This window comes from Bufo gargarizans, chromosome 3 (assembly GCF_014858855.1).
Source record: "Bufo gargarizans isolate SCDJY-AF-19 chromosome 3, ASM1485885v1, whole genome shotgun sequence".
NCBI lineage: Eukaryota > Metazoa > Chordata > Amphibia > Anura > Bufonidae > Bufo > Bufo gargarizans.
In genome coordinates, this window is record NC_058082.1 from 80234252 (window position 1) to 80255325 (window position 21074).

At 42.7% G+C, this 21074-nt stretch overlaps 1 protein-coding gene across 1 annotated transcript in view; it reads left to right on the top strand.

The window, feature by feature from the left end:
• SLC7A1 (solute carrier family 7 member 1) overlaps positions 1-4646 on the top strand; it is a 47170-nt gene extending 42524 nt beyond the window's left edge. Inside the window, exons 11-12 of the mRNA XM_044284768.1 lie at positions 707-815; positions 3372-4646. Coding sequence (XP_044140703.1) covers positions 707-815; positions 3372-3532 — 270 coding nt within the window. The 3' untranslated portion in view covers positions 3533-4646. The remainder of the gene's footprint in view (positions 1-706; positions 816-3371) is intronic.
• The last annotated feature ends 16428 nt before the right edge of the window (positions 4647-21074 follow it).

Sequence of the window (21074 nt, forward strand, 5' to 3'; positions counted from 1 at the left end):
TCTGGATACTGTCGGGGGCGTAGTTATAGAGTGCAGAGGGGTTGCAGTCACCCTGGTCCTGGCACCTGAGGAGGCCCAAATACTCTTCTACCTCATAAGAAGACACCATTATAAAAAATGGCGCATGATAGAGGAGGGCTCTGCTATCGCAGTATTGCTATAAGGTTTTCTTTGGAGTGATCCAATGTGTAGGACAGTACATAATAACGTGGGCCAGAAGGGCACTCATTTAGTCTGCGTCAGGTCACTGCTGGACCTTCACTGCAGGATCTTCTGTTGTGTTGTGAACAGGCACAGACTGGCCCACAGGGGAACAGGTGAATTCCCCGGTGGGCCTCTGAGCAAGGTGGGCTCCTGGTTCCCTACCCTTTGCTCAAGTGGCACATGGCACAGTAGACTGACATATTTATAGACTGGCTGAGATACTATACAAAACATTGCTTAAGTCCATATAAAAAAAAAAAACTGGGTAGTGTGGGCAGGTAGTATATGCATGCAGCTTTACAGTGGGCTCCCAGAATGAATTTTACTGGAGGGCCCTAGGTACTCCAATCCAACACTGGTTGTGAACGTGGACTAAGTAGTCAGCAGAGAATGGCGGGTGCTCGTATGAAACATCATATAACACTTTTACAGCATGACACAGTGGGATACTGTATGTACCTGAGCTGTCAACATCCTAGTAATGATATGTGTGTTCTCATAGGTCCCGTGTGTTCCTGTAATCCCAGTCTTGAGCATTTTTGTAAATGTATACCTGATGATGCAGCTAGGAGGAGGCACCTGGGTACGATTTGCAATTTGGATGGTAATCGGTAAGTTGCCATGTAGAAATTGATCCTTTTGTCTTGTTCACTTCAACTCAATTTATCAGGTTATTGTTACCACTTCCCAGATGTCATTGCTTAGTTGTTGTTTTTTTTAATTACCACTTTTTTTAAATCATTTCTGACAATTTGGGGAGCCATATTCTGGTTTTTAGGTTCTTTATTTTTAGATTGTTCTATATGGAGTTTTATGGTATATCCCCAGGGTATGCCCCAAAGGCTTGGCTCATCACAGACAGCATTGATGGCCTGTCACTAGGAAAGGCCATCAATGTCAGATAGTTGCAGGTCGTACTACTGGGACCTGCTTCTATCTCTGGAACGGGGCACTAGAATGAAGGTCTGCTCTCCATTTATTGCTATGGGAGTTCCAAAAATAGCCAAGCAAGAGCACTCAGATATTTTCGGAGGACCCATTGTGGGGAATGGAGAGCATACAGCACAAGCGCAGCCACTTCTCCATTCACTGCTATGAAATGGCGCATGGCTATTTTCGGAACTCCCATAGCAGTGAACGAAGGGTGCCTGTGTATGCGCGGCTACTCTCACTTCACTTTGGGTGCCCCATTCTGGAGATAGAAGCGGCTCCTTGAGGGATGAGCCAATTCCTTTTAAATGTCAGGTGCAGGTCCCACCTCTCTTATTTATACATGTACAGATGGGACAACCTCTTTAGTAAGAGGTTGTTACCATTCGCCTTGCAAGTGTGAATGAGACACTAAATTGAATCTGATCTCTGACATTACGAGCCATGTAAGACCGCTTTCAGATGGTGCATTTTGGCATCCATATTGCAGCTGCAAAACCAGGACTAATGGTGGCTTCAGTGGAGTGGACTTAGAGTGCCATCTATGGTGAATTAAGAACAGTTTCGTAGAACCATAGGAGGTTCTGGGAATAGTGGCAGTAATAATGGATCCTAAAAAGAACCCAAATTTTGCCTGTTTGAAAGCAGCGTGAAGGTAGGAGCACATATGGTGGTTTTATCACCAAATGTATAACAAGCAGATTTTACCTCTCAACTTTGAAAGGTATCAAATCCACCGTGAAGATCTACAGCAGAAATTCTCCACGGTATGTGAATGAAATCTCATCCACCTGTATTCTACTGTGATTCTCTGCGGATTTGCCTTGCACAAATCTGCATGGAAGCTCTTTATTCCACTACATGTGCAATTACCGGTCCTTGTGTTCTTTAAAGAGGACCTTTCACCTAAAAAAAAAATTTAAACTAAGACTATAGCGTTACTTACATGCCCCCATGATTTCTTGAACGTTAATTATTTTTTCATTCTGTGCCCCCGTTTGTCCGCTATGCCCCCCGGAATAATTCCCGCCGTCTATGCTAATGAGCCAGCCTCAAATGGGCTGGCTTTAAAAGTTCTCCCGGTCGTGATAGACGAAATCGCTCCAGTTCTCTGAAGTCTCGCGAGAACTGGAGCGTCTTCTCCCTGGCTAAGAGCGGAGCGCGCTGATTGGATGCGCTCCGTGCCAGGGAGAAGATGGAAGGCACGACCGGGAGAACTTTTAAAGCCAGCCCATTTGAGGCTGGCTCATTAGCATAGACGGCGGGAATTATTCCGGGGGGCATAGCGGACAAACGGGGGCACAGAATGAAAAAATAATTAACGTTCAAGAAATCATGGGGGCATGTAAGTAACGCTATAGTCTTAGTTTAAATTTTTTTTTTAGGTGAAAGGTCCTCTTTAAGGAAACTCTTAAGGCCTCTTTCACACGAACAATATGGATAAGGTCTGGATGCGTTCAGGGTGCGTTCATTGAAACTCGAACCATTTTGCAAGCAAGTTCAGTTAGTTTTGTCTGCGATTGCCTTCAGTTGTTCCGTTTTTTCCACGTGGGTGCAAGGCGTTTGGATGCGTTTTTCACGAGCATGATAAAAAGGTTTACAAACATATCTCCTAGCAACCATCAGTGAAAAACGCATCGCATCAGCACTTGATTGCGGATGTAATCAGTTTTTCCCGCAGACCCATTCACTTCTATGGGGCCAGGGCTGCGTAAAAAAACGCAGAATATAGAACATGCTGCAAATTTCACGTAATGCAGAAGTGATGCGTGAAAAACAACGCTCATGTACACAGACCGATTGAAATGAAAGGGGCCTTAATCCTACAATTCAGATTTAAAAAAAAAAAAAGTCCTCCACCCAATTTTATTTATTTTCTTGCATTTGACACCAGCTTTCCTATTTGCTAATTATGGTTCAATATCTTTTTATTGAGATGTAAGATACGTAATAGCATAAATAGAAATCTTATTTTGCTAATTAAAGGGTTGTCAAGAATAAAAAATTAAAAAAAACGTGGTTTCTTCCAGAAATGGTGGGGCTTGTCCATGGGGGCTTGTGTGTGGTATTTAATCTCCGTTATATTGAAAGTAAAAGGTTCTGAGCTGCAATGACACACAACTCCTGTGAACAGGTGTGGCGCTGTTTTTGGAAGAAGGCAGCCAAGTTTTTTGATTTTATATATATTTTTTCATCTTAACCTGAGATACATAAGTAACAATTCTTCCCGTTTGCAGGTTTTGTCATATACTTTGGTTACGGCATGTGGCAGAGTAGTGAAGCTATTGGCTCTACACCAGACAAGAATGCAGGAGATTACAAAAGCACCAATGTGTTGAATAATGAGAAACAAGCTTTCCTAGATGACCTAGAAGCTACTAACTCAGTGACTGCCTGAAGCCCGCAGCTGGAATGGTCCCATTAATGTTAATCAGTCAAGAACTTCACCCAAAGCTTGCAACCCGCACAAACCATACAACACCGGACAAGTGGCTGCACCTCCGAATGGTCAAACCAGAGCACCGCTTATCTTCTAATGCTGCTATTCTCTAACAACACAATCTACGGATCCTGCTTTAAAAGAACAGGCCTTTTGCGATTGCATCATACCGCACGTCCCATAAAAATCCATTAAGCCACGTAGACCACAGCAGCGGGTGTTTTTTGTTTTAGCCAATTTTTTATTAGATCCATGGTGGAAAGGTTTAATCCAGTTGTGGGTATTAGAAAGAGAATATGAACTCATTGTCAGGCCAGGGAACTATTGGGGGATTTTAAGGAGTTTCCTGCTGATGATCTATGTAGAGAAATGCGTTTACAGCCAAACTAGCACAAATTGTGTTCATTTTATACCTTGAAGAAAACCTAATTTATTGTTTTTAAACTTTTTTTTTTTTTTTATCCAATTTTTTTCGTACTCTTGTAGTGCAGGGCACTTAAAAGGGAGATCTCTTCCAATATTCCAGTCTTCTCAGTTTTTATATTGTATGTTAAACACCTAGATATGTGTTATATAATACATGTTCAACCTTTGGGTTTGTAGCCCAGCTTGTCCTCCAAGGGGACATCTTCAGGGGTGAGGTGGTTGGATGTATTATAACAAAGGTCCACAAGGTTTGGATGGCCCTTTGAGGCAGCACAGAGCATTATGTGGCCTGCTGAGGTAACGGTAGGGAGGGTCTCATCTTTTAGATTGGCCCCATTCGCTGTCCCACCCATGGCAGTTTGCACTTGCACTGGGCTTCTCCTAACCAACAAATTGGCTTAGGGGTTCGGCCAATGGTGAGACCATCAACTGGGAAGAGGTGAGGAAGCAAGCATTAAGCCCTCATATGCTGGGATGGGATGTAATTATGTGAACTAGAACCCAGAACCTTGTATGTTATCCAATGATCGGGCTCTTCTGTCTCCCAGGCTTATGTCTCTAATGTTATTAATGAACCTACATTTATTTAAGTGCTTATTATTATCCACTATTTATGTAACATGTTTGTCACAATTAAAATGCAGTAAAATATACAGGCAGCATGTTATAGGGCAGGAGGAGCTGAACAGATTGATATATAGAGTTCTGGGAAAAGATTCAGCAAATCTTGTAATTAATTCATTTAAATTCCTCTTCATTCTAAGCTTTGAAGTCAAGGAGGCGGTCCTATCAGTGAAGTCAAGGCTGTCAATCACCAATAGGACCGCCTCCTTGACTTCAAAGCCTGGATTGAGCAGGAATAATATACAGCATACTGAATCTTTTCCCACAAAACCATATATCAATCTGCTCAGCTCCTTCCGCTCTACAACATGCTGCCCGCAGGTTACACTGCTTTTTCTTAGTGACTGGTTCCTTTTAAACATTGTCGGACTGAAATATCAATTTATCTGTATTGGCTGAAACTTGAAATCTTACCAGTCCTATGGCTATTATGTCAAGAAATCGTCAATTTTCAAGGGGGTCGGGGTTTCTCCACCGAGATTATGTACATAAAATATTGATTGTTTAACTGGGTAAGATGTTACTGGCAAATCTAAAATCGACATATGTTTTTGCAGTGTTTAGTTTGTTACACTCTCTCGTGGGCAACGCCATGTTGATATAAGACTTCTCAGCATTTCAGATACTCGTCTCTGCTAGCTTGCATCTTGTTAGACAATCGCTCATGGGATCCTTTCTTAGTGCCTAGTACTCAACATGTCTGAAATTTAAATTTAACACTTAAATCTGTATTCAGCAGAAGATGTTCTCCTCTTGAAGAAACTGGTAATTTATTATGGGATCTCTTTTGGCAAAGAGTGTATACAGCCGATCATTCTTATCAAAATGTCCTACATGGCCACTCGTGGTGGGCTAGAACTATTTATCCTAAATTCCTAGATAAAAGGAGTGGCACACGTCGGTGACATCATGGCATGTCATTGGTATGTCTGTCCATACCTCAAATGTTTCAAGTCCCAACCATAATCCAGTCTCAAAGTTTACTTGGCAATTATGATTGTTACACTGGTTATACGCTCAGAATTAGAAGATGCAAAGCTACGTGGTGGTGCAGCCTTGGCTTTGGTCATTTTCAGCTGTCACGTTCACACAGTACTGTGATCCCTCACTCAAATCAGTTCAGGATAAGGGTAATTTCGGTCTTTGGGACCAGACACAGTTTAGCCGTGTTTAACCTTAAAGAGCTATAATTGTTATATTTGTTGGGTTAGAGACTTGATTTTTCTTTTTTGGCTTTTTTTTCCCTTAAAAGATATCATTTTATACACATTGGGGCTCATTTATTAAACAGAAATAAACCTATATTAGGTGTATTTCTCGCACAAATGTCCTTTACACCACAATCTGCGACTTTTCCCCACTCATGCCAGATCGAAAACAAAGTGGGCGGGGAAGGGGACAGGCCGGTAGTCCTGTCTCATTTACTACACCTGTTTTAGGTGGAAGCTTTCTTACATTCAGAAGCAGCGGTGGACCAGCCGAAGTTATGTAGAAGCTGGCGCCTCTACATAACTTTAGAGGATTTATCGCCAGTGCTGGGTCTTAAGACCAGTGTCTAAAACGCCTGCCTTAATAAATGTGGCCCATTATTTATTTATTTTAAATTTTAACCATATGATTTGAAAAAAAAATGTTTTTTTACATTTCAGCTACTTTATTTATTTTTTTCAGTTAATAGTATAGTATTATCTTAGATTTTTTTAAAGATTTTTGTTCAGTTGTAACCTGTAATACTTTACATGTTCAGTTTTTGAGACGAGACTGCAAATAGATCGGGGAACTGTTTTTTGGTGTGTTTATTGATTTTAATGTATTTTTTTTTAAGCATTTTTATTTTTATACTTTGTCAAAGGTCAGTAAAGACCACTGGAGACTATATTATTATTTATTTTTTACACTACGCTTTTCCAATGTAACTGGGGCTGCACCCCTTACAGCTATGATCCTGCTTCTGGCAGCGGCTAATCTCCTAGCAGGACGAGAATTGGGAATCACATATGTCCAATCCTTATTTCCTCCAGTGTCTACTGCTGAAGGTCGCTAAACCTAAATATCACCATTAGGGTCCATTCACACGTCCACAATTTTTTTCCCTTTCCCGAAACAAAATAAATAGAACATGTCCTATTCTTGTCCGCAGTTGTGGACAAGAAAAGGCATTTTCTATTATAGTGCCGGCGATGTGCGGTCCGCGAAATGCGGAACGCACATTGCCGGTGTCCATGTTTTGCGGATCCGCAAATCACCTACGGACGTGTGAATGGACCCTTATAATGTGAGGGATCACTGTTCTGTTCGTGAATTCTATTCTGATCTGGCTCTTTAGAACTACACTTGGCCATTATCAATGTTTTAATACAATGTCCAGCTGGGCACAGAGGAGACCTAGCCGAGTATTTTAATATCACCCATGTATAATGTTCTTATAAATCCATATTGTTAATGAACTGTTACTTGGGGGACATGTTCAGTTGTTTTCAGTGATAATCTGATGCTGGAAGTTTCTAGTTTGTTTTCCTCTTCTGGAAACCATGTAAATATAACAAAATGTATATATAGAATTTTTGCTATTTTTTTTGTTCTATATGAAAGCCATAAGACATCTTCTTGGATCTTCTTAGTGGGAGGCACATTTCTTCCAACAATTCTTGTTTTCTTTGATTTTGTCTTGACCGTTTTTTTTAATCAAATAATCTGGTGTATCTGTTCTATACAGAGACCATGCTCTACATTACAATCTGTGGATTACCTCTAAAAGTGTTCAGTCTTGTAATCATATTGCTATCTTAGGCAGGGTCGGCATCAGCAGCAGGCAAACCTGGGCACATGCCGGGTCACACTCTGCATAAGGTGGCCAATTCTGTATGCTGCCTTTTAAGCTGAGGGAGGGGCACATGGGTGGCAGAATGTCTCATTGCGATGACATATACACCCGGAGCCGGCCCTTGGATATATGACATCAGGGGATATTACGGTATATGCCATTCATGATTTTCAAGAAAAGTAGTCAAGTGATCTCTTTAAAAAAAAAAATCTAGTGGGCTAGGGCCGCTAGGCTATACCATCTCTTTATGAATGTCAGGGGTCTGATCTCTGGGAACCCCACCAAGGCTGAGAAGGGGATGCAGCTCCAGTTTAAGGCTGGGGCGACATGGCGATCTTGCCAATGACATCCATTACCAGACCCAAAATCGCTCTATAGTATTGCAGCCATTGAACTGAATGGGTTCACAGTCTGATTCTCAAGTTGCTGCGACCCTAGAGTCACAAAACATCCAGTAGTGTTCCTTTTTTTTTTGCAATTCTGAGGTTGTGGCTAGTGTTGAGCGACTCAAAGTTAACAAAGAAAAATTTGATTAACTGTGATTCTGATTTTCTTGGCGCTTTGTGGTAAAGAATCAACTTTTCTTGATATGGTGGTAAAAAAAACTCACCTTGTCCATTTGATCGCGGAGAGGCTGTTGCGGCCTATCTGCAAAAAAAAAAAGGTGGTATGTAATTTTATTTTTTATTTTTTTAACCCCTGAATAAACTCCTGATAGGCTGTGACTCTCAGATGCCACGTTCAACGCTGATCGCGGAGTCTGAGAGGTTAAATGATGGGGCGACACAATCGCCGTTTCCCATCATTGCACTTACTGGATACAATGGAATGCGATTCGTTACAAAGTAATTCGTAGCGAATCAGATTTCTTGTTGAAGCAGCCAAATCAAATTTTTTAAAACTTTGCTCTTTACTAGTTGCGGCAACTTGCCAGTCATGCTTTGACTCGATTCAGTGGCTGCTGCTACACAGAGATCTTTGTGCAATCGGTGTTGCATCCAAGATGGCTGTGTAGCCTTTGACTAAGGGCTGTTTCACACGAGCGGATGCCGTGCGTGGCATCCGCTCCGTGAAAGAGTGCCGAGGCACGGAGCATTAACATGACTGATAATGCTCCGTGCCTCTCTGTGATCTCTTTACTATGAAATCACAGTGACAACTGTGCAGTCTGCATCGGGTCTTGGCACTCTTTCACGGAGCGGATGCCACGCACGGCGTCCGCTCGTGTGAAACAGCCCTAACACTATTCGCTGTATTTCTATGCACAGAGGCACCACAGCCTATGAAAGCAACTGTGCCAAGACCCCATTTCATTGAAAACAGCCTGTTACAATTTCCTGGTGGCCAGGAGTAAGGATGTGTAGGGAACACTTAGAGGTGGGTGGAGTGCTAAACCAGGATTGGTGGAGATTACTCTCCGAACCTCCACCAATCAAATAGTGATGGCAGATCTTATCATGTCCTATCCCATCATGTTATAAAATGGGAATAATTCATTAAGGAATTTAATCAAAGCTTCAGTTTGATGCTACTTTAATTTTTAGGGAATTGCAATGTGAGTAGTACTCCTATAATAATATTATTATTATTGGAAATGCCCCTTTATCGGCGGCAGCAGTTCTGGTAATATATGCATGGTTAAACAGAAACAAATGCAAACAATGTTGAAACCTTGAGGTATATCGGTCCTCTCTTTATAGCACTTGAATGTCTGACTTGTAAAGGGACAGAAAATCGATTTTTATTTATTTAAACCCAAAATGTCCTGTGTATGAAATGTTACCAAAGTGAATTTACACATATCTACATCTATCTACAGAGGTGTTTCTCAACTTGGGTCCTTAGCTATTGCAAAACTAGAACTCTAGTTTTCTAAAGGGGTAAACTGGGAGCTGTAACTTAGAAAGAGCCAGAGAACTACAGATTGAGGAACACTGTTGTCTAGAGCAGTGTTTCCCAACCAGTGTGCCTCCAGCTGTTGCAAAACTACAACTCCCAGTATGCTTTGACAGCCTTTGGCTGTGCGGGCATGCTGGGAGTTGTAGTTTTGCAACAGCTGGAGGCACACTGGTTGGGAAACACTGGTCTAGAGTATAGAAGATACTTCAATGAATTGGGGCCTTTTTAAAGGCTGGATTCATCCCTAAGGCCTCTTTCACACAGGCGTGTGTACCCCGTGGTCTTGCTGCGGGCCGCAATGCACGAGCGCAGTCCGTGGGGCAGCCGCAGCGGATCGCAAAAAGATAGGACATGTTCTACCTTTTTGCGGAATGGACGTACGTGTCGAGACCCCACGGGAGCACTCCGTAGTGCTTTCTTAGGCTTCCGTTCCGTACCATTCCGCATCTCCGGATTTGCGGACCCATTGAAGTCAATGGGTCCGCATCCGTGATGCGGAATGCCCACGGAACGGCATCCGTGTAATGCGGTCCGCAATGGGGCGCACATGCCCGTGTGAAAGAGGCCTAAGTCACACAAAATGGGATGTGATCTCAGCAAAGAAAGGAAAAAATTGATTTACTATGCAGTTACTTTGGGGAAAGATGCTTTTTCTGAAGTGAAATAATGATGCCCATTTGTTGGTCGCATATTTTTTTATTTATTATTTATTTATTTATTTTGTAAAAGTTCCTTTAATCCATCATTAATGATATTCTGGATTATCAGATGGTCATCTACAGTTAGCAGTTTGACATCTGTAATGTGACCACAAACTCTAGACCCCCTCTGTCCTAGTGAACATGGATCACCATAGAACCCATCGAGGTATTCATGGTACAGTAAAATGTGGACAACTTTTAGACCACATGAAACCAGAAACCTCCTAAATATCTGCTGCTATAACTTCGAGAGGAATTTCTCAATTGGCCATTTAGTCTCAGTCTTGTCATATCATCAGTCTTTCTGGATTATTAGATGGTGGCTTAAAGGAATTTTTGCTGCATGTTCTACAATCTGACAAACATCCATGATTCCCACTGAAACTGTGCCTTTCATTCTTGTAGTCTACTTTCTTATGTTATTGCTTTAATGAAGTGATTTTTTTACTACTTTATGTCAATTGTTAGCTTTTTCAGCAGCGAGTTTTCACAGTGCTATGTATGTTTTTCTTATTCGTCCTTTCCTGTAAATATGTTTCTAATATTTATCTTATTTTAAATATCTTGGTAGATATTTTGTTTCTTATTAGTTTTAGTTTCGTATTTGTAAAGAATTTCTAGGGTAGGATGTGAGGGTTATGAAATGTACATTTGTAAAAGTTGCAACGCGCGCGATGTGTGAAAACATAATAAAATTCGTACATTTTTTTTGAAATCCCAAATTGTTTGTCCTTATTGTTTTGCATCAGCATGGTTAGTGTTGGCATTTTAATACTGCTGAATGGGAGTTAATGGTCAGAAAAGTGTCAGTTGATTAAGGGTACAATAGAGCTCTCATTAAATCTCCTACCTTATGATGAGAACTCTGCTTATTCTCTCCCAGTCTACACAGAGGAACTGAAGCGTGAGCTGTAGAAAACAGGAGATGTCTGCCTATTGTATAGGTTTGTCATAACCCACAATGGTCAATGAAATAACTTGAAACTGACAAAAGTAATTAAAATGTACTGAAAATCAACTAATAAAAATCAGACATTGCTTTTAAAGGGTTTCTACCACTTAGGCGTCACATATTTGGCTGTCAGACACTAGCGATCCGCTAGTGTCTGCTCTGGCCAACCATCCTAATATAATTGCTTTTGGGGCGGTGGTTTGGCTAAAAAAACTACTTTTATTAATATGCTAATGAGCCTCTAGGTGCTATGGGGGCGTCATTAGCACCTAGAGGCTCCGTCTACCTTCAGAAACTGCCGCCGCCGAGCGCGTCCCTCCAGCCCGCCCATCTCCTCCTGAATGCGATCCTCGTATGTATTCTGCGCATGCGCAGTGAATGTCTGACCGCTTCCTTGCTCAGACATCTCCACTGCGCCTGCGCGATGACGCCATAGTGCTCCGAGGAACAGGCGCAGTGGAGATGTCTGAACAGGGAAGCTGTCAGACATTTACTGCGCATGCGCATAATACATACGAGGATCGCATTCAGGAGGAGATGGGCGGGCTGGAGGGACGCGCTGGGGGCGGCAGTTTCTAAAGGTAGACGGAGCCTCTAGGTGCTAATGACGCCCTCATAGCACCTAGAGGCTCATTAGCATATTAATAAAAGTAGTTTTTTTAGCCAAACCACCGCCCCAAAAGCAATTATATTAGGATGGTTGGCCAGAGCAGACACTAGCGGATCGCTAGTGTCTGACAGCCAAATATGTGACGCCTAAGTGGTAGAAACCCTTTAAATTGTGTTTCAACAGAATAATTTATAAAACAAACTAATTAGATCACTGCAATCAAGTGATTTCTGTAACTGTTAATGAAAGTTCTGCACCTGTCCACAGGTATTTTTGCCCACTCCTCGTGAGCAAACCGCTCCAGCTCTCTCAAGTTTGCCTTCTACAGAGACTGCATGTTTCAACTGTTTCCACAGATGTTTAATGGAATTTAGGCCACTTCAGAATAATTCAATGCTTTTCTTTTAGCCATTCTTAGATTTATTTTTTAGCTGTGTGTTTAAGGTCATTATCCTTTTGGAGGACCCATTACCTGCAACTGAGACCAACCTCTCTGACACTGGGCAGCACATTTCGCTCCACAACATACAGCTGATGTGACTTGCCAAAAAGCCCTAGTTTTGTCTCATCTGTCCAAAGGACATTGTCGCAGAAGCTTTGTGGCTTGTCAATATGCATTTTGGCAAATTCCAGTCTCACTTTATGATTTGCTTTCAATAGTGGTTTGCTCCTCCTTCCAATAAGTCCACTTTGGCTAAGACTGCGACAGATTTTGGGCTTTTTGGTTACCTTTTTGTATTATCAATCTCTTCAATTTGTCATCAATTTTCCTTTTTTGGCACACGTCCAGGGAGGTTGGCTACAGTCCCATAGACCTTAAAAGGGGTATTCCCATCACATACCTAGCGTTATGCTCCCATTGTCTGATAGGTGCGGGTCCCACCTCTAGGACCCTCACCTACAAGGAGAGGGGAGAGCTGTAGCTGGAGGACCCCGGGGTCCGTCCACCACCAAGCGCTGATCCCATACAAGTGAATGGGAGCGCACAAGCGGCTCCTGCTCCCATTCATTTCTATGGCGCAGATGGAAATGGCCAGGTCAGCCAGCTCCATACATTTCCCCGCTCCATTCTTGTTGTAGGTGTGGGTCCCAGAGGTGGGACCCGCACCTATCAGACAATGGGGGCATATCCAAGCGATATGCCCCCATTGTATGTGATGGCAAAACCCCTTTAAACCTCTGAATAAGATCTGCAACTGTAGTAACCGGAACTTCAAGCTGTTTGGAGATAGACAAACATGTTAAATGTAAAGGCTATAAGACTATCATTTTCTTTCTAATCTCCTGAGACAACTCTCTCCTTATCTTTAGTCCATGTTCAGTGTGATACCCACCATGATTCCAAACAGCACAGTGACTACTTTTTATCCTCTGAATAGGCAGACTGTATGATTACAACTTTGAAGACACCTTGGATGGTAATTACAGAACTCGCCTTAGTTTAACATGTACCTATGGTAAAATCTTTTTCAAACTTTTCTAGCGGTACCATCTATTTTGTCCAGCCAGTTTCTTCAGTTTGTTTTTTAAAATTTTGTTGAACCACAATTCAAAATCAGTGTCTGATTTTCATTAGCTGATTTTCAGTACATTTATTTATTTATTACTACTTAGGTCAGTTTTAAGTTATTTCAGTGAGCATTGTGGGGTTTTTTTTTTTTTCTTTATCGGAAGGGTACAAACAATATTTTCCATGTGTGCATGTACTTTTCTGCTGACACTTTCACTTTGTATATGGGTAACCTGAATATATGCTTGTTGAAAATCGGGCAAAAGTTCAATTTAGAACAAAAGTCTAAAAATACTGCTTTTCTCCTTCTTTGGTATCTGGTCACTAAAAAATCGGCTATATGCCAATTTCACATATGCTGTCTGGGAAAGACAGCCTGTGTGATGGTTGCATTTCCCAGACAGACTGCAGGTCTACTGTCCCATATTCACTACATCATGCAAGTGTGGGACAGTAGCCCCGTGGTTGGGCTGGAAATCTGTCATAGACCACTATGATGCAGTGTGGTGGGGCTGGAACCCCCAGTATCGTAGATCACAATGATGTCATGAGTTTGGGTCAGATGAACTGAGGTTGGTCCAGAAGAGCTGCCATAGATTTCTGGCTTTATTTACACCAGAAAATTGGCATAAATGAAGATACATTTGCTGGGGTGGCTGGCCATGTCCGTTTTCAGAAAAGTGGCAAAGACTGTGAGACAGTAGGAGATGCAACAGTTTTTAAAAAGTCAGTTAAAAAAAAAGTTCCACCTGAACTTTTGAATGACACTTTTAAGGCACAAAGTAGACTATAAACCTCCCCCTAAAATTTTGTCAGGCAGAAAGTTCCTGGCCATCAGTATCATGTCCTTGGCTGCTGAAAAAAAGTGGCAAAAACCCACACCACACAAACATAGCTGCCACTATTCACACAAGTTAGGACATTAATGCTATTATGGATTCACACAGTGGGGTACATCAACCCCTTTATGCCAGAAAAGTGGTGTCGCTACTTTTGGTGCATGCTTTATTTAGGAAGCATTTTTCTATCTTTTTTAGGGTTTTGCGCACTGCCCTTGAGTTTTCAAAAAAATGGGTGAGGTGTGGAATGGGTGGTGTAGGACCAGGCATATCTGGCATAGAACATTTATTATAATCTACCCCAGGAAACTTGAGTAGATTACACCGGAAATCTACACCAGCTCCCTTGCTGGTGTAGATTTCTGTTGTGAAGCATGGGTTTGCACAGATGAACCTTGTGTGCGTTTTAATAATTGTGGAGCATCTGACACAAACAGGATAGATTAAGACCGATGTGTAATATGCTGGTCTTAATAAATGTCTCCCAATGTCCCTATGATAAGAATATATAGGTCTATATTAGATATGAGCTAAATTCCTGAAATTTGACAAACTTTGAAAGTTTGATTCAGAGTTGGTATATAAAACTCTCTGGTCTCCTAGGAATTTTATTGAGAGAGAGCCTAGTAAGGTACTCTAGGTTTCTGGGCAATATATGTGTTGTCTGGAGGGTGCTCTCTCACTACGCATATAAACTCTCTGGGTTTCTGGGAAAGATATTCAAATTAGCTTTCCTAAGCCTATATGATGCAAACAGATGTAAGATATGTTCATTTTCATATATTTTCCCAGAAACCAATGTAAAGATAAAAGAAGGACAGGAGGGAGCGCCTCATGTGTGGTATTGTATAATAAGATGATAAAATAGTAGTAAGTTACTCTTACTGGAGAATGTTGTGACAAGTCACAACATCTATCTGTAGCCTCTGCTGATTTACCCGATCAGCGTGCGGGGTGCCTGCGCTGCTGCCTAGGTTCCAACCCGTGCTATAAGTGCATTCGTCGGGGAAGGGTAATCCGTAAAGAAGAAGAAAAAACAGAACCTTTGTGGTGGCGCTGTCAGCAGGAGTCGGAAGCAAGCGAGTATTGATAAAACAATACTATTTGAAAGTCAACACGTTTCAGGGGCAGAGAGCCCCCTTCATCAGGACAATATACAACATTAGCTCATGTTGTATATTTTCCTGATGAAGGGGGCTCTCCGCCCCTGAAACGCGTCGACTGTCAATAAATAGTATTGTTTTATCAATACTCACCTGCTTCCGACTCCTGCTGACAGCGCCACCACAAAGGTTCAGTTTTTTCTTCTCTTGGTTTCTGGGAAATACGTAAAGAAGCATTGACTGGCTTATGATCATCTTCATTCATCCTTGGCACCCTTCATAAGGAGAAATTGTACCCCAACTAAGTCCTCTCAGGCAGCCAAGCAAGTTTTGTTTGCTCAGCTCTACTAAAGAGTCATTACTCAGAAAGAGCTGGGTTCCTGATATGAGGCACTCAGTTTCCATTTCCTTTTGAAAAGGAAACTAACTTGCATGTCTCTTTTCTACAGCAGCATTATGTGGGGATGTAAGCACAGCAACAAATAAAAAAAAATCTTACTATGAAAAAGCACTGATTGAACAGTTTGAGGCTACCACAAAAATGTAGGAGTAAAAATATTAGAAAATTGATCTACGAAACACAAGGAGATGTATAAATAAATATACAGTCCTGATCAAAAGTTTAAGACCACTTGAAAAATGGCAAAAAATCATATTTAGCATGGCTGGATCTTAACAAGGTTCCAAGTAGAGCTTCAACATGCTACAAGAAGAAATGGGAGTGAGACCAAAAATTTTTTGAGCATTCAATTTCATGAAAACAAAGAATAAACTGAAACAGGCTGCTTGATGCAAGCGTTTCCATGAGGTGAATGGGAACATTTCTCGAAGTGGTGAAGACGGCCGTACGAAGACCATCTACTGTCTGGAACCGTTGTCCATTTTTTTAAACTTCCCTTGCCATCCATCCCCAAAGGTCCTCAATTGGATTTAGATCAGGGGAACACGCAGGATGGGCCAAAAGAGTGATGTTATTCTCCTGGAAGAAGTCCCTTGTCCTGTGGGCATTGTGTACTGTAGCGTTGTCCTGTTGAAAAACCCAGTCGTTACCACACAGACGAGGGCCCTCAGTCATGAGGAATGCTCTCTGCAACATCTGGACATAGCCAGCGGCCGTTTGACGCCCCTGCACTTCCTGAAGCTCCATTGTTCCACTGAAGGAAAAAGCACCCCAGACCATTATGGCGCCCCCTCCACTGTAGCGCGTAGAAAACATCTCAGGTGGGATCTGCTTGTCATGCCAGTAACGTTGGAAACCATCAGGACCATCAAGGTTACATTTTTTCTCATCAGAGAATAAAACTTTCTTCCACCTTTGAATGTCCCATGTTTGGTGCTCTCTTGCAAAGTCCAAATGAGCAGTTCTGTGGCGTTCAAGGAGACGCGGTCTTTGAAGACGTTTTTTGTTTTTTAAGCCCTTCAGTCTCAGATGCCGTCTGATGGTTATGGGGCTGCAGTCAGCACCAGTAAGGGCCTTAATTTGGGTCAAGGATCGTCCAGTGTCTTGACGGACAGCCAATTGGATCCTCTGGCTCAGTGCTGATGAAATTTATTGGGGTCTTCCGCTTGACTTTTTTGTTCCATAACCCTCAGGATCATTTAAGAAATTCCAAATGGTCGTCTTACTGCGTCCCACCTTAGCAGCAATGGCGCGCTGTGAGAGACCCTGTTCATGCAGTTCAACAACCCGACCACGTTCAAAAAGGGAGAGTTTTTGTTGCCTTTGCCATTACAACGTGTGACTACCTGACAGAAAATGACAATGAATCCACATCTTTGCACAGATTTGGCCTTTTAAAGGCATGTGGTCCTAAAATTTGGATCAGCTGAAAAACAGCCTATTTCAGTTTAATCGTTATTTTCAATTAATTAAATGCTCAAAAAATGTTTTGTCTCACTCCCATTTCTTCTTGTTGCATGTTCTGCATGTTGAAGCTCTACTTGGAACCTTGTTAAGATCCAACAATGTAAAATATGATTTTTTGCCATTTTTCAAGTGGTCTTAAACTTTTGATCAGGACTGTACATACTAGAGATGAGCAAATCAAGTTTCCCCCAAAAAAATTTGGATGAGCAACCTTTTTCAGATTTGTTTTGGGTCCGATTTGTCAAAGTTTTTTTAAAGTTCGATTCAGACCTGAACCAAATTCCCAAAAAATTATATATGACCATTTGGTCTCCTAAGGGTGCCCTCACACATGGCAGAATTTTCCACCAGAAAAATAAAAAAAATAAAAATCCCCAATGTTCGCTTATGGGATAAAAAGTGTTAATACCTGTGATCAGTTCAGCTGCGGAATTGCTCTGCTCATCCTTACCCTACATCTCATATCTGAAGGGAGATTTCACTTTAACGGTACCTCATACTATTTCCGATGTTCAGACCGTCGTATAATAATAACATCCTGATGAAAGAAGAGACCAAACAAGCTTTCTTGTACAGTGTATACTCTGTACATGAAGTAAGAACAGTGGGGCTTTCCATCACATAAGACAAGGCTACATATCTTGTGAGGATATTTTTTTTTTTATTACTGACATTGGAAACTACCAAATTTTCAGCAGCTAAATGCAAATCATGAACCAGAGAAGTATGAGAAGATAATGGAACATTTACAGGGCTGCTCTTGTGTATATACCCGGGTGCACGGGCGACACACATACCTTTTACCAAAACAATCTCACTTATTGCTATTTCATTCCAATGCTGCTATTTTACATATAGCCAACCCCTGTTAATATACCCTATAAGGGCTTATGATCATCATATAAAGGTGAGCCAGAACTGACCACTGCATCTGAGGGGTTAAAGGGCTTCTGTCACCCCACTAAAGTCATATTTTTTTTTTGGGCTAGTTACATTCCTTATAGTGCGATATATGAGAATATAATGTTGTTACTTACTTTCATTCAGCCGTTTCTTATAAAAACGAAGTTTTATAATATGCAGTGTCCCAGGGGGTCAGTAGTGTGTGCTGGGCTTTGTAGTGCAGATCGACCACTAACCTGGGATCCACTGTCGTCTTCAATTGGGGCAAATGCTGGAACAGGCAGATGATTAAAAGTTCGTGACGCCAGTGTCAATTAAACGGTGACACGCCGTGTAAAGTATGGTGGACGAATGAAGCAAGCACAGGATAACCAACAAAAACTGGAACTTTTACTGAATATCAGTCAGGATAATACATGGACACAGGAAGAGCACAGTTCCATAAAAGACGGTTGGTTTCTTATAGCAATACAGGTGGTTCTTGGGAGTTACAGAATGGCCGGTCTTAGCAAGGCATTATACAGAGTGTTGATTACAGGAGATGCAGTACAGGCGGCTTGCTCACTATTCCTGACTGGGTCCTGACTCATATGTGACTTTCTCTCCAAGGTCTAATGCCCTTTATCTGGCGTACCCTTGAATCTGTCCTTATCTAGTACCTCCTCTGTTATCTTGAGTACCTTTTGCTTTCTCTGATCGGCCTCTGTGGTATTCTGTGTCTTCAGGCTGATTCGCTATGCCCTTCTGACTTCTATGCATGGACTCAGGAGTAAATCCTCTCTGCACTGAGTCTGGAAACTTCTAAACCTCCTGAGCTAGGCCCTAGCCTATTTATACTGAACTGGGGGCTCCCTCTGCTGGCTGTGATAAGGATTGCCGGTAACCGGCCTGACTGGCTTAAAGGGAACTACACACTCAAATCTAGCAGTGTCGGGTAGCCTACCCGTATGCTGCACACCCCCAGACTTTAACGTGAGTAAGGCCTCGTACTCACACACACGCCTGAACCAACATAAGCGGATGCATAATTTAAACATTACATTATAAATATAATAAACAACTATTTCACATAAAAATATAACATTTGCAATAACTGACGCAAGAAAAAGGGGCGTCTTCTTTCTTCTTAGGCACGGCCGCTGACCTGGCACAGCGGACTTAAGGTGAACCAGGTTAGTCTATTTTTCTTGACTGAGGTATAATAAGGAACTACACAGGGTTTCCCTGTGGGTGTAGAACAGGCAAGGGCTCACGTGGAGGAGTCCATTCTTGCGCACAAACATCAAGCAGGCTATTTCCGATAGTAACTGTTCGGGAGGAGACACCACCAACATAGTCAAAGTCTCTTAAATGGACTGGCGGACGTCCCCTGGTCATCCGGGTGGACCTTCTCAACACAGGGGTTTCCTCTTCCCTTAGCACCGAGGTAGAAGAGGGAGTAGCAACGGGAGGATCTCCATCCGTAAGACCTTGGTCAGGAACAACGGGAACAACAGGAACAACAGGATCCACTGGAGGGGGAACTGGATCCGGGGCATCTTGAACCGGCTCTTCTGGAAGTAAAGGTACAGTAGGTGCCGGAGCGGGCACCAACAAGTTCAACCATGGTGTCAGAAGCCAATGCATGGGATCGGCGTCATACCTTAGATTTCGGACAGCCTGCATAGGATCCTCGGGCTGTATCGATGACTCTGACACAGGGGGTTCAGATATAGAACTCTCGGCACTGGGTTCTGGTGTCAGGCAGAGCTTTAACCGGTTTCGGTGTACAATTTGGGATCCCCTGCCCTCCCGGGTGATCTCATAAGTGTGAGTTCCAACATTTGGGATTGCAGTGACAACATAAGGACTTTGCTCCCATTTACTGTCCAGTTTACTGGTACGGCGGTTATTTTTTAACCATACCACAGCCCCTATTGTCAAGGGTTCTGCATGGGCTGCTTGGTCATAGTCTCTCTGCTGCCGGTCTCTAGCATAGTCCATACGTTCCTGAACAATAGCTTGGGCTGTATTCAATCGCCTTTGGTGTTCAGCAACCCAGTCGGTATTAGGGAATGGGTTGATGCAATCAGGTACGAGTACAGTCCAAGGAGTGGTCAGCAGGCAATAATCCCTTGGCGCCCAAACATCAAATAAAAGGGGGTATACCCGGTGGAACAGTGTATGGTATGATTGTATGTGAACATGAGCTGTGGCAACAGATTAGGCCAATCTCCCCGGGTTTCAGGAGGCACGGTCCTCAGCATCTCTATCAAGGTCTGATTCATTTTTTCACATAATCCATTACCTTGCGGATGGTAGGCCGTCGTCCGGATCTTCTTACAGTTGTGCAGGCGGCACAGTTCATGGAACAGATGGGACTCAAAAGCAGGACCTTGATCGGTGAGGATCTTTTCTGGACAACCGTAGGGCAGGAGGAAGTGTTTCCAGAACAGTTCGGCTGTAGTCTTGGCCGTCTGGTCTCTCACAGGCACCGCTACAACAAACTTAGTGAAATGGTCAATAATAGTCATAGCGTACACATACCCTGAGCGACTAGGTTCCAGCTTCACATGGTCGATGGCGACAAGTTCAAGAGGACGAGTACTTACAATGGGTCTCAGTGGTGCCCTCTGATCATGGTGTTCACCTCGTTTCAAGGTACAGGCTACACACTCTCGACACCACTTCTCCATGTCTTCTCGCATGCCCACCCAGTAAAACCGCTGGCGGATATTTGCCTCAGTCTTTTGGACCCCAAAGTGACCGGATTGATTGTGGTACATCTCCAACACCATACCTGCATCTCGTCGGGGTATGAGAATTTGATGCACTCTTTCGTTGGACACTGGGTCTAGGCTTCTCCGTAGCAACAGGCCCTTTTGTATGAAGAGTTGATTGCGCTGTCTCCACAGTTTGATGAGCTCAGGATCTGTACTCTTACGCCGAATCCTCTCAGGGGTTCTGCCACTGGTAATGAAGTCCAACAATTCACCCAGCACTCTACTTTCAGACTGTAGTTTCACCCACCTTTCTTCTTTGAGTTCCGGCCTACTGGAGGGTGAAGGAACTGCAGCTCTGTTACTGGTAGCCCGAGCCTGATCCTGTTGAGCAAATTTATGGTAGAAGGCCGGCATTTCTACATCTTCCCAAGCATCTCGCACATCATCAGGAGCTGTCTCTGTGGGGAGTCTGGATAAAGCATCAGCATTGTCGTTAGTACGTCCAGCGCGATATTTTACAGAGAAATCATAGTTGGCGAG